The sequence below is a fragment of the Hyla sarda genome, chromosome 1 (assembly GCF_029499605.1).
Source record: "Hyla sarda isolate aHylSar1 chromosome 1, aHylSar1.hap1, whole genome shotgun sequence".
Taxonomy (NCBI): domain Eukaryota; kingdom Metazoa; phylum Chordata; class Amphibia; order Anura; family Hylidae; genus Hyla; species Hyla sarda.
The window spans coordinates 254,601,962-254,623,514 of NC_079189.1; the positions used below are offsets into that span (position 1 = coordinate 254,601,962).

General features: G+C 47.5%; 1 protein-coding gene across 2 annotated transcripts in view; it reads left to right on the top strand.

Moving 5' to 3' along the window:
* MKNK2 (MAPK interacting serine/threonine kinase 2) overlaps window positions 1-21,553 on the top strand; it is a 104,500-nt gene that overhangs the window by 34,419 nt on the left and 48,528 nt on the right. For both annotated transcript variants that reach the window (XM_056570972.1, XM_056570963.1), the window contains exon 4: window positions 4,905-5,006. In XM_056570972.1, coding sequence (XP_056426947.1) covers window positions 4,905-5,006 — 102 coding nt within the window. The remainder of the gene's footprint in view (window positions 1-4,904; window positions 5,007-21,553) is intronic.

Sequence of the window (21,553 nt, forward strand, 5' to 3'; positions counted from 1 at the left end):
AGGTTCCCAGGAATTAAGACGATTCAAGAACGTTATCCATTTGACAAGGATCACTAAGGTGGTTTCCCCTCCCTCAGTGGATCCACCAATCTCCCGGATCTCTAGCTGCTCTCCGCCGTTCTATGTGGCTTAAAGCTTGGAATGTGGATGCCACTTCCAAAAGGTCTCTCACTGAGCTTCCTTTTACGTGTGGCCGTCTTTTTGGCAAGCGCCTTGACGAGATTAACGCCTTGACGGGAGGTAAGAGTTCCTTGTTGCCTCAAAATAAGTCTCGCTCTACTTCCCAAGGAAGCCCACTTCCTTTCGGACCTTTGGCCCCAGCAAGGGGTCTGAGCGGGCGCCTTCGCGGAACAAGAAGGCTCCCTCGTTCCGGCCGCGCCCGTCTTGGAGGTCGGACAACAACCGTTCCGGCCGGTTTGCGGCCAAATCAGGCAACCGCAAACCCACTTCCGCATGAAGTGAAGCCCCCACCCGCAGTTTTTTCTCGGGTGGGAGGTAGTCTTTTTTTTTTTTTCCGAGACATCTGGACCACACACATTCAGGACTCCTGGGTCAGGGACGTGGTATCCAGCGGTTACCGAATCGAATTCGCCTCGCTCCCGAGTGATCGTTTTTTTTCCCGGTCTCCTTCTCTGGCGAAGCAATTTCGAGAGGCTCTCCAATCTCTGCTTCTCCAGGGGGTTATCGTTCCCGTTCCTCCAGGGGAACGTTTTCGGGGTTTCTATTCCAATCTTTTTGTGGTCCCAAAGAAGGACGGTTCTGTGCGGCCAATCCTAGACCTCAAGCGTCTCAACCGTCGTCTTCTCATCCGCCACTTCCGAATGGAATCTCTCCGTTTGGTAATGGCATCCCTGGAACAAGGGGACTTTCTTTCCTCGGTGAACATCAAGGATGCCTACCTCCATGTGCCAATATTTCTAGGCCATCAACGGTACCTCCGCTTTGCGGTTCCGGAGGGGCATTTTCAATTCGAAGCCCTCCCCTTTGGCCTGGCCACGGCTCCTCGGGTCTTTACCAAAATCCTTGCGCCGGTGATGGCCATGTTGCGGTCGAGGGGAGTCTCGGTTATACCCTACCTGGACGACCTTCTCATCAAGGCTCCCACCAGAGCCCAGACTTTGGAGAATGTGGATGTCACTCTTCACACTCTGGATCGCTTCGGGTGGATTGTCAACCGGGACAAGTCAGTCCTCTCTCCCACCCAGTCCCTGATATTCTTAGGACTTTACTTAAACACGGCTTCGACCCGAATTTGCCTTCCACCGGACAAACGTCTAACTCTTCTGTCAGGAGTCAGCTCCCTTCGGCTTCAGGTCCCAGTCTCCATCTGCACTTGCATGGAAGTCCTAGGCCGTGCCCTTTGCCCAGTTTCATTACTGACCTCTTCAACTGGCGATTCTCTCGGTGGGACAGATCTCCGCTGTCCCTCAATCGCAAGATTTTTCTCCCTCACAGATCCGTCAGTCTCTTCTCTGGTGGCTCCGCTCCCCGCTTCTTCTCCAGGGGCGCTCATTTCTTCCCCTTCACTGGCAGGTGGTTATGACGGACGCCAGTCTGTCGGGCTGGGGCGGTGTGTTCAGGGATTGGACGGTCCAGGGACTCTGGTCTCCCCGAGAAGCCCTTCTTCCGATAAACATATTGGAACTGCGGGCGATCCTGCTTTGTCTTCATTGGGAGTCCCGGCTTCAGACCCGACCTGTTCGCGTCCAGTCGGACAACGCCACGGCCGTGGCATACATAAATCGTCAAGGTGGCACTCGCAGCTCGGCAGCCATGGCCAAGGTGACAAAGATTCTTATCTGGGCGGAAAGCATGGTTACGGCCATCTCGGCGATTCACATTCCAGGGGTGCTCAACTGGGAAGCGGACTTCCTCAGTCAGTCCTCACCAGACCCCGGTGAGTGGTCCCTACATCCAGAGGTCTTCGCACATATCTGCGACCTCTGGGGCATTCCAGACGTGGACCTCTTCGCGTCCCGGCACAATCGGAAGATCTAGTGATTCCTTGGGCGGGGTTTGCCCTACCCTATCTGTTTCCTCCCCTTCCGCTCCTTCCCAGGGTTCTGAGGAAGCTCAAAGCGGAGGACGTTCCCGCCATTCTGGTAGCTCCAGATTGGCCCCGAAGGTCATGGTACGCCGACGTGGTCAGGCTCCTGGACGACGCTCCACTGCGCCTTCCGCTTCGTCCAGACCTGCTCTCACAGGGTCCTCTTTGCCACCCCAATTTACAGTCACTGCATTTGACGGCGTGGCAGTTGAGACCGCGGTTTTGAGGGCCCACGGGTTCTCTTCCCAAGTCATTCACACCATGCTCAGGGCTCGTAAGCCCTCCTCGGCAAGAATTTACCACAGTACCTGGCGGTCTTTTTTTTTTTTTGCTGGTGTGAAGCTCAGGTCCTGTCTCCTGTGACCTTCTCGCTTCCCCGTCTTCTCTCCTTTTTGCAGTCGGGGTTGGAACTAGGGTTGTCTCTCAGTTCCCTTAAATGGGCACTGTCTGTCACCAACTTTATTTTTTGATATGTTGTAGTACTTATGTACTACAACATATCTCTAATATACTTTTATAATTTTTTTTTTCATTAAAAAGGTTTAATTTACATTTAAAAAAACAGCCACTAGGGGTCACCCTCCTTGTGGCCGGCTGCAGCCTGGCGTGATGTCACGCCTGAAAAAGGACTGATTTTGGAGTGGCAATCAGTCCTTTTTCAGTTAGGCTGCACTCGCTCCCTGCCTGTCTCTCAGACAGGCGGGAGTGAGCGCATTGTCTCCCCGGCCACTCCTCCCGCACATCGCCGCCGTTGCCTCTTCGCCGCCGTTGCCTCGCCGCCGCTGTCCCTGCATGCCCGCTGCCGGACTCTGCAGTAACTGCAAGTGTAATGAGGGAACGGATATGCAGGGCGGGGGAACGGGCTAGCGCCGCTTGTAACTAACTAATAGTTTATCTACACACGGTGCCTCCAGCTGTTTCAATACTACAACTGCCAGCATGCCCTGACAGCCAATAGATGTCAGGGCAAGCTGGGAGTTGTAGTGGTGAAACAGCTGGAGGCACCCTGTGTAGATGAACTAAGGGCGGAAGTCCCCCCCCCCAGCAGGCATCAGTGACGTGGTGCCTGCTGGGGAAATCTGCCTGGTAGTGAGCACACTGCCAGGCAGACAAAAGGCATTTTTAATATAGTAAAAAAAAAAAATTAAAAGCAGGGAGGGGGTTAGGGATAGATTGGCAATAGGCAGGGACAGAAAAAAAAAAAATAGGATGGTGGGAGCTACCCTTTAAATGTCAGGTTTCGGCCTTTTCTATTCTTTTCCAGCGTCCTCTGGCTTCTAATTCTCATGTCTGGACTTTCCTTCAAGGAGTGGCGCATGCTGTCCCTCCTTATCGGTCGCCCTCTCCCCCTTGGGACTTGAATCTGGTTCTGAGTGCCCTCCAGGGTGAACCTTTTGAGCCCCTTAGAGAGTTGTCTCTACGCCTCCTTTCTTGAAATGTGGCGTTTCTTGTTGCGATCACCTCCATCCGGAGGGTGTCTGAATTGGCAGCTCTCTCTTGCCGTTCTCTGTTTCTGGTGCTCCACCAGGACAAGGTTGTTTTCCGTCCAGATCCTTCCTTTCTGCCTAAGGTGGTTTCGGCTTTTCATCTCAATGAGGACATTGTCCTCCCGTCTTTTTGTCCTGCTCCTTCTCATCCTAAGGACCGCTTACTCCACAAGCTGGATGTGGTTCGGGCTGTTCGGTCTTATCTCTCTATCATTTCTGCGTTTCGCCAGTGTGATTCCTTTTTCGTCCTTACGGAGGGTCGTCGTAAAGGACAGCCTGCTTCCAAGGCCACCATTTCTCTGTGGATTCGATCTGCCATTTCCAAAGCTTATCGCTGTAAGGGGAAGATTCCTCCTTTCAGGGTTGTGGCTCATTCTACCCGTTCTGTTGGGGCATCCTGGGCTCTCCAGAACAGAGCCTAGGCCTCGCAGATTTGCATGGCGGCTACCTGGTCGTCTTTGCACACTTTCTTGAGGTTCTACCGGGTTCATACCTTTGCATCGGCTGATGCTAGTCTGGGCCGTAAAGTGTTGCAGGCGGCAGTGGAAAGGCCATCTGCCTGACTGCTTATCTGAACACCCAAGGGACGGCTTTGTTATGTCCCACGGTCTGTGTCCCCCAATGGAGCCGATAGAGAAAAGGAGATTTTTGTTTACTTACCGTAAAATCTCTTTCTCAAAGGATCCATTGGGGGACACAGCTCCCGCCCTTTTTGGGGTTTTCTGTGGTTCTCTGTCCGAGGGTGTGTTCAGTTATGTTTTTTATTCTGGTTCTCGGACAGTTTGTGTCATCTTTGACCTGTCGATCGTCTCCTATTGCTCTGGAACTAAAACTTATTAGCTCAGGGCCTGGAGGCGGGTATATCCTGCTGGGAGGAGCCAACTTTTTTTTTTATTACCATAGTGTCACACCTCCTAGAGACAGTAGCATACACCCACGGTCTGTGTCCCCCAATGGATCCTTCAAGAAAGAGATTTTACGGTAAGTAAAAAAAAATCTCCTTTTTTGCCACGGGTGTACCCCTTTAAGGGGTTAAAGGGGATTTCCCTGATTACTAAAACAAAGCTCATCGATACAGAAAACAGCGCCTCACTTATTCTCAGATTGTGTGGTATTGCAGCTCACTCAGTCCCGTTCATGTGAATGGAGCCAAGCTGTAATACCACACAACCTGAGGACATGTCTTGTGCTGTTTATGGCAAAAAAAAAAAATTTTTTTTTCTATTGCTGGATAACCGTTTTAATGTTGAATTGGGCAACTTGCACTATTCAGGAGATGTGAAGGCAGTTGTAACTGTGCACCACAACACAGTGGCCAGTGATTTTCTATTCTTAATTATGTTTTGTTTGTTTCTTTTTCCTCCCCAAAGACATGCCTTCGAGTGCTCCCATTGATATTCCAGATGCCAAGAAAAGAACAAAGAAGAAAAAACGTTGCAGGGCAACTGACAGCTTCTCTGGAAGGTTCGAAGGTCAGTATTGCTCCAGTGGGAGATGGATGGTGTGTGTGTGTGCTCTCTTTAGAGAAATGGCCATACCATTGGTTTCACAACTATCCCCCGAGGTATTAATGTACCTTTATTAAAGACAAGAAAGGCAAAAATAATTTACATTATGCCATCCCTGGTGTGATGTTTCTCCATGGCATCTAATAGACAAAGATAACATTTGACTTTTAGATAGCTTAGGTCAACAGCGGTGTAGTCTGCAGACTCCAATAAGGGTGCAGATATGTTCATCACGGCAGTTCATAAGGCAGAAATAGTGGCACTCGCCCTTATGTAGGAATCTTCAATTATTTTTCAATTGTGCAAAACATACATGCAGCAGTAGAACCTAGCACTATTGGAGCGCCGATTGTCAGGAAAGGAGGCAGATAGGGACCCTCCAAACATCCTCTCGGCTGATTCGGACCCCACAGTTTTTCAGCGGTTGTCCTGATCAGCTCCTCTGAGCTGGCGGCACTTGATTTACAGCACTTTAGATGCCACTATCAACTTTGATTGTGGCATCTAAAGGGTTAATGGGTTAAAAGCTATGACAGAATGTTTGCAGGAGCGGCGGGATTGGACACATGTCACGGTTGTGGGCAGGAGTGGAACACACATGTTGCACAGGTCCAGATCAGCTCCCCCGAACCCAACCAACCGCACCAGTAATTTCTACTTTTAGATGCTGCAGTTGACTGTCTGCAGCATCTATTGTTAGTGTTAATAGCAACATTTTGCTGGACATAGTCGCACAGGGCTGATATCACGATTGTCTTGTGAATAATTGTGCTGGATACCCCCTTTAAGTTGCAGATTGGTAAGTCCATTCCGATTGCCTGTGCAGCTGTGCTTTAAACGGGTATTCCAGGAATTTTTTTTGACTATGCTGCAGGGGCTGTAAAGTTAGTGTAGTTCATAATATAGTGTCTGTACCCGTGTGTGACGGTTTTCTCACAATTCTTATGTGACTTTCGCCCCAATATTTATTTTTAACAGCATACAAAATGACTGTTGTCTTAGATTTTTCCCAGGTTGCAATGCGGCAGAGACCTGACTCACTAGTCAGCTGATGACAGGGAGCCTATCTGCTTCAATTGCTGGAGCGATCGCTTGGTTGGAGAGAGATCAATCTGCAACTAATGCAACAGCTGTAGGCACCCTGATTGAAAACCACAGGTCTTTTGAATGGATGCAGCTTTTATGTTTCAATGGGTGGGGTGGCTGATGTGTGGGAGGGAGGAAAATGGAATTGTGGGATTTGTAGTAAAAAAAAAAAAAAAAAAAAAAAAAAAAAAGTCAAACAGGAAATACAAGTTCACAAAAAGCTAGCCACAGTGTTATGGTAATCCCAAGACAAGCGCAGATCATTCCTAAGCATGTCCATTACTGTCTGCCAGGTACGTACTAAAATCACCTTATGGTGGATAACCCCTTAAATGAGTGCTTGGAAAGACTTGTGGCAAATGAATGCACAATTTGGAAAATAGTCTGCCTTATGTCCACCAGAAACTGCAAATCTACAGCTTTATTCCGTTCATGACCCTTCTAATTTTGGTCTTTATTACCTGGACCATTTTTTTTCAAATGTGACATTTGTCTCTCTATGTGATAATAACTTTGGAACGCTTTTACTGGGCAAAACGATTCTTAGGTTTTTTCATTACGTATTTTATATTGATAGTTATGTTTTTGTTTCTATTTCAGTATCAACAATATGTCTGCTTTATTTTGGCATCATTTGTTGTCCATTCTTTTACCTGCATTTTGGCTGCAGGTTTTGCAGAATCTGTTTTCTCCCACATGTATATTTGTAGTGCCCACTGTGGTATCAGCATCCTCTGCCCACATGCTGCCGCCCCCCCCATCCTCTGCCCACATGCTGCCGCCCCATCCTCTGCCCACATGCCGCCCCCCCATCCTCTGCCCACATGCCGCCCCCCCCATCCTCTGCCCACATGCCGCCACCCCCCCATCCTCTGCGCACATACCGCCGCCGCCGCCCCATCGACTCCCCCTATCCCCGGTGTTATAATTACCTGTTCCTGGGGTGCATGATACTTCAGGCTCCGTTGGCGTCCTGCGCTGTCACTATGCGCACTGACGGTGACGTCGCATTGGGTACAGCAACAGCTCAGGAGCCAGAAGTATCGCGGACCCCAGGAACAGGATTTGGGGAGGCGGCGGCGATAGGGCAGCGGTGGTATGTGACCAGAGGATGGGGGGGATGCAATGGGGCAGCGGCGGCGGTATGTGGGTAGAGGATGGGGGGAGGCAATGGGTCAGCGGCGGCGGTATGTGGCCAGAGGATGGGGGGAGGCAATGGGGCAGCGGCGGCGGCATGTGGCCAGAGGATGGGGGGAGGCAATGGTGCGGCGGCGGCGGTATGTGGCCAGAGGATGGGGGGAGGCAATGGGGCAGCGGCGGCGGTATGTGGCCAGAGGATGGGGAGGCAATGGGGCAGCGGCGGCGACGGTTGTCTCTGGCCGGGGGGGCGGGGCATTATCGGCAAGGTAATTGCCGATACCGATAATGTCCAGAATCGTTATCGGCCAAACCGATAATCGGTTGATCCCTAATATTAACACCCCAAACTTTATTACACAACTTCTCCTGAATGCGGCAGTACCGCATATGGTGGCATGTTATCTTCTAATTGGGCAGATGGGGCTTAGGATAGACTTGGCACCAAGTCAAAGATCAGTTCTACTTTGGTCACACTTATTGCATTGCGCTTTCATTACTGAGGCTTAAGGGTATAAAATTTGTGGAAACCCTAGAGGTTTGACCATATTTGAGAATCTTCACCCCTCAAGGACTACAAATAAGGGGGTAGGGAGCATTTTGATCAAATAGAGGTTTTCCAAAGGCTAATGCTTTTTGGGGATTTTACAGAGTGAAAATTGTGATTGTATTACAGATATGCCAATTCAGTGCCTAATATGTTGTACTTATCTTGCGCCACCAGAGACATACACTCCAGGAATTTTTAGGTGGGTTTGGCAATACCCAATGTGTTGTGTGGTTTATGCAGCCTGGGCAGGGCTCAGAATTGAAGTTGACTGTCCAGTGACTACTGAAGAACAGATTTTGTTGAAACTCTTTTGGGGTACAATGGGAATTTTGCAGAGTCTTTAAGGAACCAGTACAGGAGAAACACCAGAGAAGTGACCCCATTTTAGAATCTACAACCCTTAAGGAATTTATATAAGGGGGAAGAGAACATTTTGATCCAACAGAGGTTTTCCAAAAACTAACGCTCCGTTAAAGGGGTACTCCGGTGGAAAACTTTTTATTTATTTAACTGGTGCCAGAAAGTTAAACAGATTTGTAAATTATGTCTATTATACATTCTTAATACCTCCAGTACATATTAGCTGCTGTATGCTCCAGAGGAAATTCTTTTCTTTTGGGATTTCTTTTCTGTCACATCCACAGTGCTCTTCTGACACCTCTGTCCATTTTAGGCAGGGGTGTGGAAATAAACAAAAAAAAAAAAAAAAAACTACCTTACTCCAAAGGACTTAACCCCTTCCCGACCCATGACATACAGGTATGTCATGAACATTTTTGCCGCTACTCGCGGCATTCCGCAGCGCCCGGAATGATGGTGGCTATCACTGATAGCCAGCCATCTTACTATGCGACCACGGCGGGTTTCATCCCCCCCCCCCCCCCCCAGCAATCGCTGCTATCAGCTAGTCAAATCTGACTAGCTGATAGCAGCGTTTCGCTATCAGAATACTTAGCAGCGTGGTGTGTGAGTCCCGATCACGGGGATCGGGACACACACCGCTCTGCTAAGTGTCCCTGACCCGTCCCCCAGCGTCACTTACCCGTCCGAGCGGTGTCCCGAGCGGTCCCGGCGCGAGCGACGTCCTCCATGCGGTCCCGGCGGCGCTGCGATCTCACTGCTGCCTCTGGGAGTTTCAAAACTGCACCTCCCAGCACAGCCTTTGGCTTTCTGGGCATGCTGGGAGTTGTAGTTTTGCAACATCTGGAGGTCCTCAGTTTGGAGACCACTGTATAATGGTCTCCAATCTGTGCTCTTCCAGATGTTGCAAAACTACAAATCTCAGCATGCTCAGTCTGTCCAGGCATGCTGGGAGTTGTAGTTCTCTAACATCTGGAAGAGCACAGATTGGAGACCATTATACAGTGGTCTCCAAACTGTGGACCTCCAGATGTTGCAAAACTGCAACTCCCAGCATGCCCAGACTGCCCAAGCATGCTGGAAGTTGTAGTTCGGCAACATCTGATCCTTCAGATATTGCCGAACTACAACTTCCAGCATGCCTGGGCAGTCTGGGCATGCTGGGAGTTGTAGTTTTGCAACAACTGGAGGCACACTAGTTGGGAAAGATTGTCCGTTTCCTACCTCAGTACCTCCAGCTGTTGCAATTGTTGCAAAACTATAACTCCCAGCATGCACTGACAGACCATGCATGCTGGGAGTTGTAGTTTTGAAACAGCTGGAGGCACACTGGTTTGGAAACACTAAGTTTGGTTGCAAAACACTTGAAAGTTTATTACTTAACTTAGTGTTTCCAAACCAGTGTTCCTCCAGCTGTTGCAAAACTACAACTCCCAGCATGCACGGACAGCCAAAGGGCATGCTCGGAGTTTGCAACAGCTGGATGTTCGCCCCCCTCCCCCCAATGTGAATGTACAGGGTACACTCACATGGGCGGAGGTTTACAGTGAGTGCTGCAAGTTTGAGATGGCGCAAATTTTGCGCTGCAGCTCAAACTTCCAGCGGCAAACTTGCTGTGAACCTCTGCCCATGTGACTGTACCCTAAAAACACTACACTACACTGACACTAACCTAAAATAAAAAGTAAAAAACACTACATATACACATACCCCTACACAGCCCCCCTCCCCTCCCCAAAAAAATGAAAAACGTCTGGTACGCTACTGTTTCCAAAACGGAGCCTCCAGCTGTTGCAAAATAACTCCCAGTATTGCCGGACAGCCATTGACTGTCCAGTCATGCTGAGAGTTTTGCAACAGCTGGAGGCACCCTGTTTGGGAATCATTGGCATAGAATACCCCTATGTCCACCCCTATGCAAATCCCTAATTCAGGCCTCAAATGCGCATGGCGCTCTCTCACTTTGGAGCCCTGTCGTATTTCAGGGCAACAGTTTTGGGACACATATGGGGTATCGCCGTACTCGGGAGAAATTGCCTTACAAATTTTGGGGGGCTTTTTCTTCTTTAACCCCTTATGAAAAGGTGAAGTTGGGGTCTACACCAGCATGTTAGTGTAAAAAAATAAATTTTTTACACTGACATGCTGGTGTTGCCCTATACTTTTCATTTTCACAAGAGGTAAAAGGGGGAAAAAAAACTCTAAATTTGTAATGCAATTTCTCCCGAGTATGGAGATACCCCATATGTGGGCGCAAAGTGCTCTGGGGGCGCTCAACACGGCCCAGAAGGGAGAGTGCGCCATGTACATTTGAGGCGATTTGCACAGGGGTGGCTGATTGTTACAGCAGTTCTGACAAACGCAAAACAATAAATATCCATATGTGACCCCATTTTGGAAACTACACCCCTCACGGAATGTAATAAGGGGTGCAGTGAGCATTTACACCCCACTGGTGTATGACAGATTTTTGGAACAGTGGTCTGTGAAAATGAAAAATAAAATTTTTGATTTGCACAGTCCACTGTTTCAAATATCTGTCAAACGTCAGTGGGGTGTAAACGCTCACTGCACCCTTATTAAATTCCATGAGGGGTATAGTTTCCAAAATGGGGTCACATGTGGGGGGGTCCACTGTTCTGGCACCATAGGGGCTTCCTAAATGGGACATGCCCCCAAAAACCCTTTCAGAAAAACTCACTCTCCAAAATCCCATTGTCGCTCCTTCCCTTCTAAGCCCTCTACTGCGCCCGCCGAACACTTTACATACGCATATGAGGTATTTCCTTACTCGAGAGAAATTGGGTTACAAATTTTAGGGTGATTTCTCTCCTTTTACCCCTTGTAAAAATTCAAAAATTGGGTCTACAAGAAAATGCGAGTGTAAAAAATGAAGATTTAGAATTTTCTCCTTCACTTTGCTGCTATTCCTGTGAAACACCTAAAGGGTTAAAACACTTACTGAATGTCATTTTGAATACTTTGGGGGGGTGCAGTTTTTATAATGGGGTCATTTATGGGGTATTTCTAATATGAAGACCCTTAAAATCCACTTCCAACCTGAACTGGGCCCTGAAAAATTACGATTTTGAAAATTTTGTGAAAAATTGGAAAATTGCTGCTGAACTTTGAAGCCCTCTGGTGTCTTCCAAAAGTAAAAACTTGTCAATTTTTTAATGCAAACACAAAGTAGACATATTGTATATGTGAATCAATATGTAATTTATTTGGAATATCCATTTTTCTTTCACGCAGAGACTTTCAAAGTTAGAAAAATGCTAAATTTTCACAATTTTCATGAAATTTTTAGATTTTTTTTACCAAGAAAGGATGCAAATATCAGTGAAATTTTACCAATACCAGGGGTGTGGAAATTTTTATAAAAAACTACTTGTCCACGGGACTAAAATGGAGCAAAATCTACTTGTCCCTCATGACGATCCACTTGTCCGGCCAATTTTCGCTTTTACGCTCTGATTTTTTTCCTCCTCGCCCTATAATAGCCATAACTACCTACTATAATGATAACTACCTACTATAATGACACCTTTTAATTTTTCAATAACGTATTCTCTGAACCAAAAAATATATAAATATTTAGGGAAGTGAAATTGAAATAGTAAAAGATAATTTTGCAGATTTGGTGTTTTTTCTTTTCTGCGCCATTTACCTTGTGGTTGAGGTAACATGTTAGTTTTTTACTTTAGGCGCCTGATTACAGCGATACCAGATTTGTATCGTTTACGTCATGTTTTACTAATTCTGAACTTTTTCTAATTTTTTTAATTGCCATTTTTTAACCCCTGTAGCTTTATTTTTTTTCCGCATACCAGGCTGTATGAGGGATCATTTTTTGCACCATAATCTGTTTTTTGTATCGGTACCATTTTGGCATTGATCTGACTTTTTAATCGCTTTTTTTCTGGGATATTATAAAAATTGCAAATCTGTGGTTTGGTATTTTTTTACATTTACCGTACGGGATACCTAATGTTATATTTTAATAGGTTGCACAATTACACACGAAGCGATACCAAATATGTTTATTTTTATTATGTTTGCATGTTTTTATATAGGAAAAGGGGGAGATTTGAACTTTTAACATGGAAGGGGTTAATGCAGCGGTCTTCAAACTGTGGCCCTCCAAATGTTGCAAAACTACAACTCCCAGCATGCCCGGACAGCCAACGGCTGTCCTGGCATGCTGGGAATTGTAGTTTTGTAACATCTGGAGGGGCACCGTTTGAAGACCACTGGGTGTCTTTCAAACTTTTATTAAAACTTTTTTTTTTTCTTTTACACTTTATTAGACTTATGAGGAATCATTAGATTCCTCAGACAGATGAATAGATTCTATTGAACTCCATTGATCTGTGTGCTCTGTGATCCATTGATAGAGCCTGGTCCAGCCAGGATCTATCAATGACAGAGCCGGGACAGGAGGAAGCAGAGGTAAGTCCTCCGGCTACCTCCATAGTGGATCGCCCCCCTGCGATTGCGCTGTGGGGGGGTGATCCACCCCCCTAGCCCACCAGGGAGCATTCACATGTCCCTTTAGACCAGTGGTTCTCAACCTTTTCGGCGACCGTACCCCCAAGGCCTGAAAGTATGTCCACGGGTACCCCCTCACGCGGAACTTGCGAGCGAGGGGTACCCACAGACAAAAGGCGTGTTCTTACCTTTATACTAATGCATCCCATCTCCATCTTAATCCCCTTGTGCTATTATTCCCCCTCCATCTTACTCCCCCTGTCCCACAATTTCCACCTCCCTCTGATTCCCTTTTACCATTATTCCCCCTCCATCTTTATCCCCTTGTGCCATTATTATCCAATATGGAACAAGGGGATTAAGATGGAGGGGGAATAATGATACAGGGGGATTAATATGGAGGGGGGGGGGTTGATAATTCCCCCCTCCCTCTGATCCCCTTTTGCCATATCGGATAATAATAGCACAAGGGGATTAAGATGGAGGGGGGGGGGGGGGGGGGGGATAATCAACCCTCCCCCCTCCTCCATATTAATCCCCTTGTGTCATTATTCCCCCCTCCCTCTGATCCCCTTTTGTCATTTTCCCCCCTCCATATTAATCCCCTTGTGCCATTATTATCCGATATGGCAAAAGGGGGATCAGAGGAAGGGGGAATGGTGCTAGGGGATTAAGATGGAAGGGGAGAGGGGAGTAATAAAGCACAGGACATAAAATTTCAATGCCTTGTGCTTTATTACTCCCCCCCCCCCATTATCCCTCTCCCCCTCCATCTTAATGCCTTGTGCTCCGTCCCATACAGTTGTTTACCTGGCGTCCTGTGGTCCTGTTGCCTGCTGCTTCACGGGATGTTCCACAGGGCCGCACTGACGTGTGAGGTCCCCCTGCGCTGTACGGCAACTCCGCGCAACGTCAGGGGAGGCCACACGTCTACCTGGCAACCACGCAGCTCACTTACAGTAGAACCGGCCGCATCTCTGGCCGCGCTACTGTACAGTGAGCTGCCGCGGCTATGCGCTGACAAATACTGGCCAATGCATGGCCGGTATTTGTCAGCGTTTTCGCGTACCCCAGGTTGAGAACCCAGGCTTTAGACGCCGCTGTCAGCTTTGACAGCGGCGATCTAAAGGGTTAATAGCCAGCCGCGGCGATCGCCGCATGCTGGCATTAGCGGCGGCCCCCGGCTACTAAGAACAGCCGGGGGCTGCAGAGTATGGAGCGGGCAGGAATCCCGAGCCCGCTCCATACATACTGTAGAGCACCGCATACAGTCTCCCCGTGCAGACGCGCCTCCTCCCCTCAGCTCTCCGAAGCTACAGCTGGGGGGAGTGAAGGCAGAGGACGCAGGTCTGCACGGGGAGAAGTAAGCCACGCCCCCTCATCTTCCCCGCACGTCTGCAGAGCAGGGGAGAGAAGACCAATACACAGCTTCTCATCTCCCCTGCTCTGCTTCGGATCTGCAGTCTGTGTGGAGCAGGCTCCCAAATCCTGCCCGCTCCATACAGACTGCAGATCCGCCGCACTTGTCAGGTCCGGCCCTGCTTGCCCGAAGCCGGGCTAAGGGGCGGACAAATTCACCTGCCCGGCGCCCAAAACTGCTAGTCCGGGGCGTCGGGCTATAGAAATTCCACATCCCTGAATACCATAAAGTAGAATATGTCACAAAAAAACAATCTCGGAATCAGAATGATAAGTAAAAGCATTCCAGAGTTATTAATGTTTAAAGTGACAGTGGTCAGATTTTCAAAAAATGCCCAGGTCCTGAAGGTGAAAATGGGCTGGGTCATGAAGGGGTTAAGCGGAACACAATATACTTGTCCCTCAAAAAAATCCACTTGTCCTGGTAGATGAAATAATTTCAACCAAAATAGTACGATTCCCCCCCCCCCCCCCACTAGACCACCAGGGATGGATATAAGATCCCTTTAGACACTGCTGTCAACTTAGACAGCAGTGATCTAATGGTTTAATAGCGGCCATGGTGATTGCAGCATGCCAGGATATTAGTGGCCGGAGAGCTGTAGCTCCTTTTACACCCGAGGCAAGCCCCCCCCCCCCAATCTGACCCCTATAACTCCAATTTTTCCATATACAGGGATGTATGAGGGTAATCTTATGTGCCGTGATCTCTAGTTTTTATTGGAACCATTTATCAGAACTTTTATTAGGAAAGGGGCTTATTCACATGTATACGTACTTTTTAAAATATTTTAATCACTATTTTTCAGTCTTCATAGGGACTTATATATGGAGTTTTTAGTTTTTTAAATCACTGAACAACGCTGTTACTTGGGGGGGGGGGGGGGGGGGGGGGGGGGGGAGGGCTTCTCCAGTTTGTGTGCTGCATTTTATTTACTCTAATTTATGTGTCAGAAAATGCTGGAAGTTGCATTTAGTTACTAGATAACTACAACTCCCAGCATGCCCTGATACAGCCTATGGTTCAGTGGGTTTTGCAGCATGTTGCACTGTATAGTAGTACAGTTAAGGTTATTGTGTAACATGCTGGGAGTTGTAGTTTTTGTTCGTGTCAGCTGCAGAGCCATAGACTGTGTCAAGGAATACTGGGAATTGCAGTTAGTAACTACAACACCCAGCATGCCCTGATGCAGCCTATGGCTCTGCAGCTGACCCGAACCAAAACTACAACTCCCAGCATGTTACACTTTATAGTTCTACAGTTTAGGTTATGGTGCAACATGCTGGAAGTTGTAGTTTTGGTTCGGGTGTGTTTGCCTGCATCTGTGGGGCTCTTGGTCGGCGGGTGAGAATGAAGGGGGCGGGATTCTGGGGGTGCAATTTAGTGCGGGTGGCCAGAAGCCACTAAAAAATAAAAAAAAATTAGCACAACTGGCGGCGGCACTTGTCAGTTCACCCCTGTACAAAACATACATGCATACACATATACATACACCGGCCAAAGCCCCCTATATTATACATTACATACATTCATACATCATACTAGGGATCGACCGATTATCGGTATGGACGATATTATCGGCCGATAATCACGATTTTGGGCATTATCGGTATCGGCAATTACCTTGCCGATAATGCCCCGCCCCCCCCCCCCCCCCCCTCGAACCGCTGCACCGCGACCGACCCACCGCGTCGCACCCCCCACCGTAGTGCTGGGCGGTATACCGGTATGGATTTTTGCCCATACCGCTATACCGGTGGGGCCCTCCCCCACCCTCCGAGTCAATAAAAAAATAAAATAAATAAACTTACCCATAATGGGGTGGTCCGGGCCATCCATCCTTCCTTCCTGTAGTGTCCGGCGCCATTCCGGGTGGAGGGTGCACCGGTACGGGCTCTCCTTCTCCGGGGGTCCTCTTATCCACTCCGGGCAGGCTACGGCCTAGTACGCTGCATAGATGCCGCTACGCCGTGACGTCAGGTGCGTCGCTGCGCACGGGTGTCACTGCACAACGGCGTCTATGCAGCGTACTAGGCCGGAGCCTGCCTGGAGTGGAGAAGATGACTGTCGGAGAAGAAGGACAGCCCGGACCGGTTCACCCTCCACTCGGAATGCCGCCGGACACTACAGGAAGGAAGGATGGATGGGCCGGACCACCCTGACAGGTAGGGGAGAGAAGCTGGTGGTGGTGGCGGCGGCGGCCTATGGCACCGCAAAAGCCACTGCAGTGCATTGATTTAAAGCGCCCGCTTTAAATCAATGACCTGCAGCGGTGTCGAGGGGGGATAAATAGCCGATCACTTATACCGGAATATCGGTATAAGTTATCGGCCCTAACCTCCACCTATTATCGGTATCGGCCCTAAAAAAACGATATCGGTCGATCCCTACATCATACATACACACCGCTGCCCCCATCATACATTACATACACACACACATCATACACATACACATATCGCACTCAGACAGACATCATACACACATCACACATACACACCATACATATGCACACATCATACATACACCCGCCACTGCCCCACCATCATACATTACATACACAAATCACACACGCATCATATATACACAGACATCACACACGCATCATATATACACAGACATCACACACGCATCATATATACACAGACATCACACACGCATCATATATACACAGACATCACACACGCATCATATATACAGACATCACACACGCATCATATATACAGACATCACACACGCATCATATATACACAGACATCGCACGCGCATCATACATACACAGACATCGCACGCGCATCATACATACACAGACATCGCACGCGCATCATACATACACAGACATCGCACGCGCATCATACATACACAGACATCGCACGCGCATCATACATACACAGACATCGCACGCGCATCATACATACACAGACATCGCACGCGCATCATACATACACAGACATCGCACGCGCATCATACATACAGACATCGCACGCGCATCATACATACAGACATCGCACGCGCATCATACATACACAGACATCACACATACACCCGCCGCTGGTACACCCCCCTAATCATAATTACATACATATACAACCACCCTTCCCGCCGTCCACAGCTCGGTACACAGCTCAATCACCCGCACACAGCTCGGTACACAGCTCCTCCCCCACACACAGCTCCATCCCTCTCCCCCTCCCCCTGCTCTTTCTCCACAGGACCTAATCTACCACGGAGAGGCTGCAAGTTTGCAGGGGGAAAACACAGAGCAGGGGGAGGAGGGGAGAGAGGACAGACTGCACTGCACGGGGCTGGTTCGGAAATCTCACCTCACACCGGCCGGAAGGGGGGGGGGGGGGAGATGGGGGGTTAGGGGTTCTCTGAGCAGTGTCCCCCAGCTACTGAAATCAGCTGGGGGCCACCGCCCCCCTCCATACACCCTGAGCGCCGGTGTGAGGTGCAGACTTGTATCCGCTCCTGCGCCTCACACCGGCATTAAAGAAAAATAAAGGGGAAGTCGATCTGTCACTGCTAGCCCATTACAGGGCTAAATCTATGAACAATTCCTGACAGTTCCTGACATGGACAGAGGTGTCAGCAGAGAGCACTGTGGTTGGGACAGAAAAGAAATTCAAAAAGAAAAGAACTTCCTCTGTAGTATACAGCTGCTACTACAAGTACTAAAGTACTGAAAGGATTAACTTTTTTTTTATAGTTGTAATTTACAAATCTGTTAAGCTTTCCGGCATCAGTTGATTTAAAGGGACGCATAGTATAGTTAGACGAGCTGTTAAACTTATTAATGTATTTTCTCATTACTACAGATACATAGATCACTATCCCAGTATAACACGTCTTCAAAGCTTCCCGACGCATTTCATACCTTGGTAGGGTGTCCTCTTCAGGGGCATAGAAGGAGACAGTGACCTAAAAGGAAACAAATGCGCTATTGCATATATTTGTTTAGCGTAGACTAGAGTCGCCGATACTGTAGAAAATCATGTGCTCAGTGGGTGTCATAGCACATCAACATATAGCATAGTACTAGTGAGCAGACATAGCCTTTTAGTCCAGTCTGTATACCTTGCAAAGAAACACATAATCTACAATAAGGCTCACTTCAATTCCCAGGGTTCCTTTGGAGAGAAGAGGGAGTTCCTACTCACTGTTATGGCTTATTGCGTCCATGCTCCTGTATGTGCGAACCCGCTGTGGCTGGGAGCCGTGGAGTCGTGCCGGCTTCTAAGCGCACATGTGAGCCAGGTCTGCGTCTGAGCTCATATCTGCTTCTGGAGTGGTGGGCGGGATTCAGCAGTGATGTGTCTCCCAGCTGACGCCAGAGTGGGAGACACGTCAATCGCTCACTGAAAATACACAGCGGGCGTGCTAAATCCAGATTAACCCACACGCTGCCGAAATAGGTATGTGTCAATGCTGCCCCGTAGGGCTGCCTGTATTTTTACTGCACATTAGGACTTTGAGGCAAGTCTCAAAGCACACATGATTATTAGGTATAGAAACCCCAAATAATAATGCTTTGATGTACATGGGGGGGAGAATACAGGCAGGATCTCGGGCGCACATATGTTTCCCCTGGTCCTTCTTCTGGGTCCTGAGCGGTGCTGGCGCATGACGTCGTGTTACGTTGCGCGTGGAGTTCTGGGATAGCCGGGGACCGGAAGTTCTGCCTCCCCGGCAGTGGAAAATTTGAAAATTTACAGCGGGAGGTGGAATTATACACTGAAGGCGCAGAAAGGGCGCCAAATTCAAATCACAGCTGGGCTATTTAAGGTAAGACCTCCTTCCTTTCATTGTCTTCTTGTCAGAATGGAGGTTGCTTCTAACCGCTCCGAGTCTCTGGAGCTGGGGAAGTCCATCAGCCCAGTGAATATCTGGCCCTTTGGGGTTCACTTACTTACTTTTTTTTTTTATTTATTGATGGATTTCCTTCTCTCCTCTTTTAGGGAGACAAGGAGACCCCGAAAAAACCTTCTAAGGCCAAGCCTAAGAAATGTGCTATTTGCAATGAGAGGCTACCTGAAGGGCATCTTAAAGCTCTATGTAATTCTTGTATGGCCAAGATTGTTCAGCAGGAGACTTCGTCCTTTATGGATGAATTAAGATCAATAATTAATCAACAGGTCCAGGCCTCTGTGGCAGCTGCTCTGCCTACGCCATCTTCTCATGATCCTCCTCCTGCTAAAAAATCTAAGCCATCCTTTCTTGTGGATTCAGATTCTGAAGTAAATATTCTTTCTTCTAACTTGGATTCGGAAGAAGATCTTCCTTCTACTTCCAAAAAATTAGAAGAGATACTATTTTCTGCAGAAGATACTGATACTCTTTTAAATGCAGTAAAAAGTACCATGAACATAGAAGATCCTCAGGTTACCCTTTCTGTACAAGATGAAATGTTTGCAGGATTAAAACTTAGAAAACAGAATACGTTCACTATTCATGAGAACCTTAAAAGCCTGATCTTAGATGATTGGAAGGATCCTGATAAAAAAAAAAAAAACTCATGATTGCTAAGGAATTCAGAGCGAAGTTCCCATTTAGTGGTGAGGATACAGAGTGATGGAGTGAAGCTCCTAAAGTAGATATACAAGTGGCTAAAGTAGTGAGACGTATCTGCCCTTTGAGGATTCTTCACAATTAAAGGAACCTTTAGATAGGGAAATGGAGGGGATTCTGAGGAAAAACTGGGATGTCTCATCCGCTTTATTAAACCCCAACATTGCAGCCACAAGTGTGGCAAGATCTTTATTTTTATGGCTAGGTCAATTAGAAAGCCATATTGAGAATAAAACACCTAGAGATAAACTGCTTTCTTCCATTTCTATGCTTAAACTTGCCACTGCTTTTTTGGTAGATGTTTCAGCAGAATCTGTAAGGATGACTGCTTAGTCAGCAGCATTATCTAGCTTGGACAGACGAGCTCTGTGGCTCAAGAATTGGCAAGGGGACTCTGTCTCAAAAACTAAATTTTCTATTCCCTTTGAAGGTAATCTGGTTTTTGGACCTGTGTTAGATAACATCCTACTGCAAGCAGCAGACAACAAGAAAAAAATTCCCTGAAGAAAAAGGTGTAAAACCGAAGAGGAATTTTCATCCCTTTAAGAACAAGCAGAGAGAATACAAAGGCAAAGGGAAGTTGGGCAGATGGAGTTACCCTAAGGGAGGTAAAGGACGAGGCTTCTTGCTCAACCCTAACAATCCGGACAAAAAACAGTGACTTGTCTCCAGTGGGGGAAGACTAACTCTATTTTACCATCAATGGGAGAGTATAACAAAGAACCAGTTCATTTTGAGTTCTATCAAGAATGGGTTCAGAATAGTTTGTTTCCCCTCCACCTCAAAAATTCTGCACAACAAATCTCTGTTCAACTTGTTTAATCAATCGTTTCAAGGGGTCCAGGAACTGTTAGCTCTAGGAGCGATCATTCCTGTTCCTCGGGAGGAACAAGAACAGGGCCACTATTCTCGCCTTTTTCTTGTTCCCAAACCAAACTGTTCCTTCAGAACCATAATAAATCTAAAACATCTGAACAGTTACATATTTTACAAACGCTTCAAGATGGAGACACTCAAAACAGCGGTTCCCTTAATACCCCAGAATGCCTGGATGGCAACAATAGATCTAAGGAACGCATATTTCCACATACCCATTTTCCCGGCTCATCAAATATTCTTGAGATTTGCTGTAATTCAAAACCAATTGACCTTTCACTTTCAATTCAAGGCACTACCATTTGGAATATCCTCTGCTCTGAGGATTTTCACAAAAGTAATGATAGAAGTAGTGGTGGCCTTGAGATTGAAGGGAATCCTAATTATTCCATACCTGGACGATCTTCTAGTCATTGCTCAGTCCAAGGAACTTTTGGTTCAACATGTCAATCTAACAATCCTCTCTCTCCAGGATTTAGGTTGGATTATAAACTCCCAAAAGTCAAATCTCGTTCCTGCAAGACAAAAGATTTTTTTAGGGATGATGCTGGACTCAAACAAGCAAAGGACTTTCCTGCCGAACGAAAAAGTCCTGGCGTTAATTCAAAAAATCAAAGCCTTTTATCAAGCCAACCTGACTACCATCAAGAAAGCAATGTCCCTGTTAGGTTCCATTACCTCTTGCATTCCACGCTGAATAATCATGTGAAGATTTATACAGACTATGCGGCTAGTAGCTTTCCTGAATCATCAAGGATTAAAAAGACACAACCTCCAAGTATTGGCAGAAAAAAAAATGTTTGGGGGAAGAGAACATGATATTATCGATTTCTGCTATACATCTCAAAGGAAGCGGAAATATTCAGGCGGATTATTTAAGTCGCCACCAAATCAATCCGGGGGAATGGGAACTCAATCCTCGAGTTTTCCAGGAGCTAGTCTCAAAGTGGGGAATACCCGAAGTAGACCTTTTCGCCACTCGGAAAAATCGGAAGGTAGAAATTATTTTCCCTTTTTCCAGGC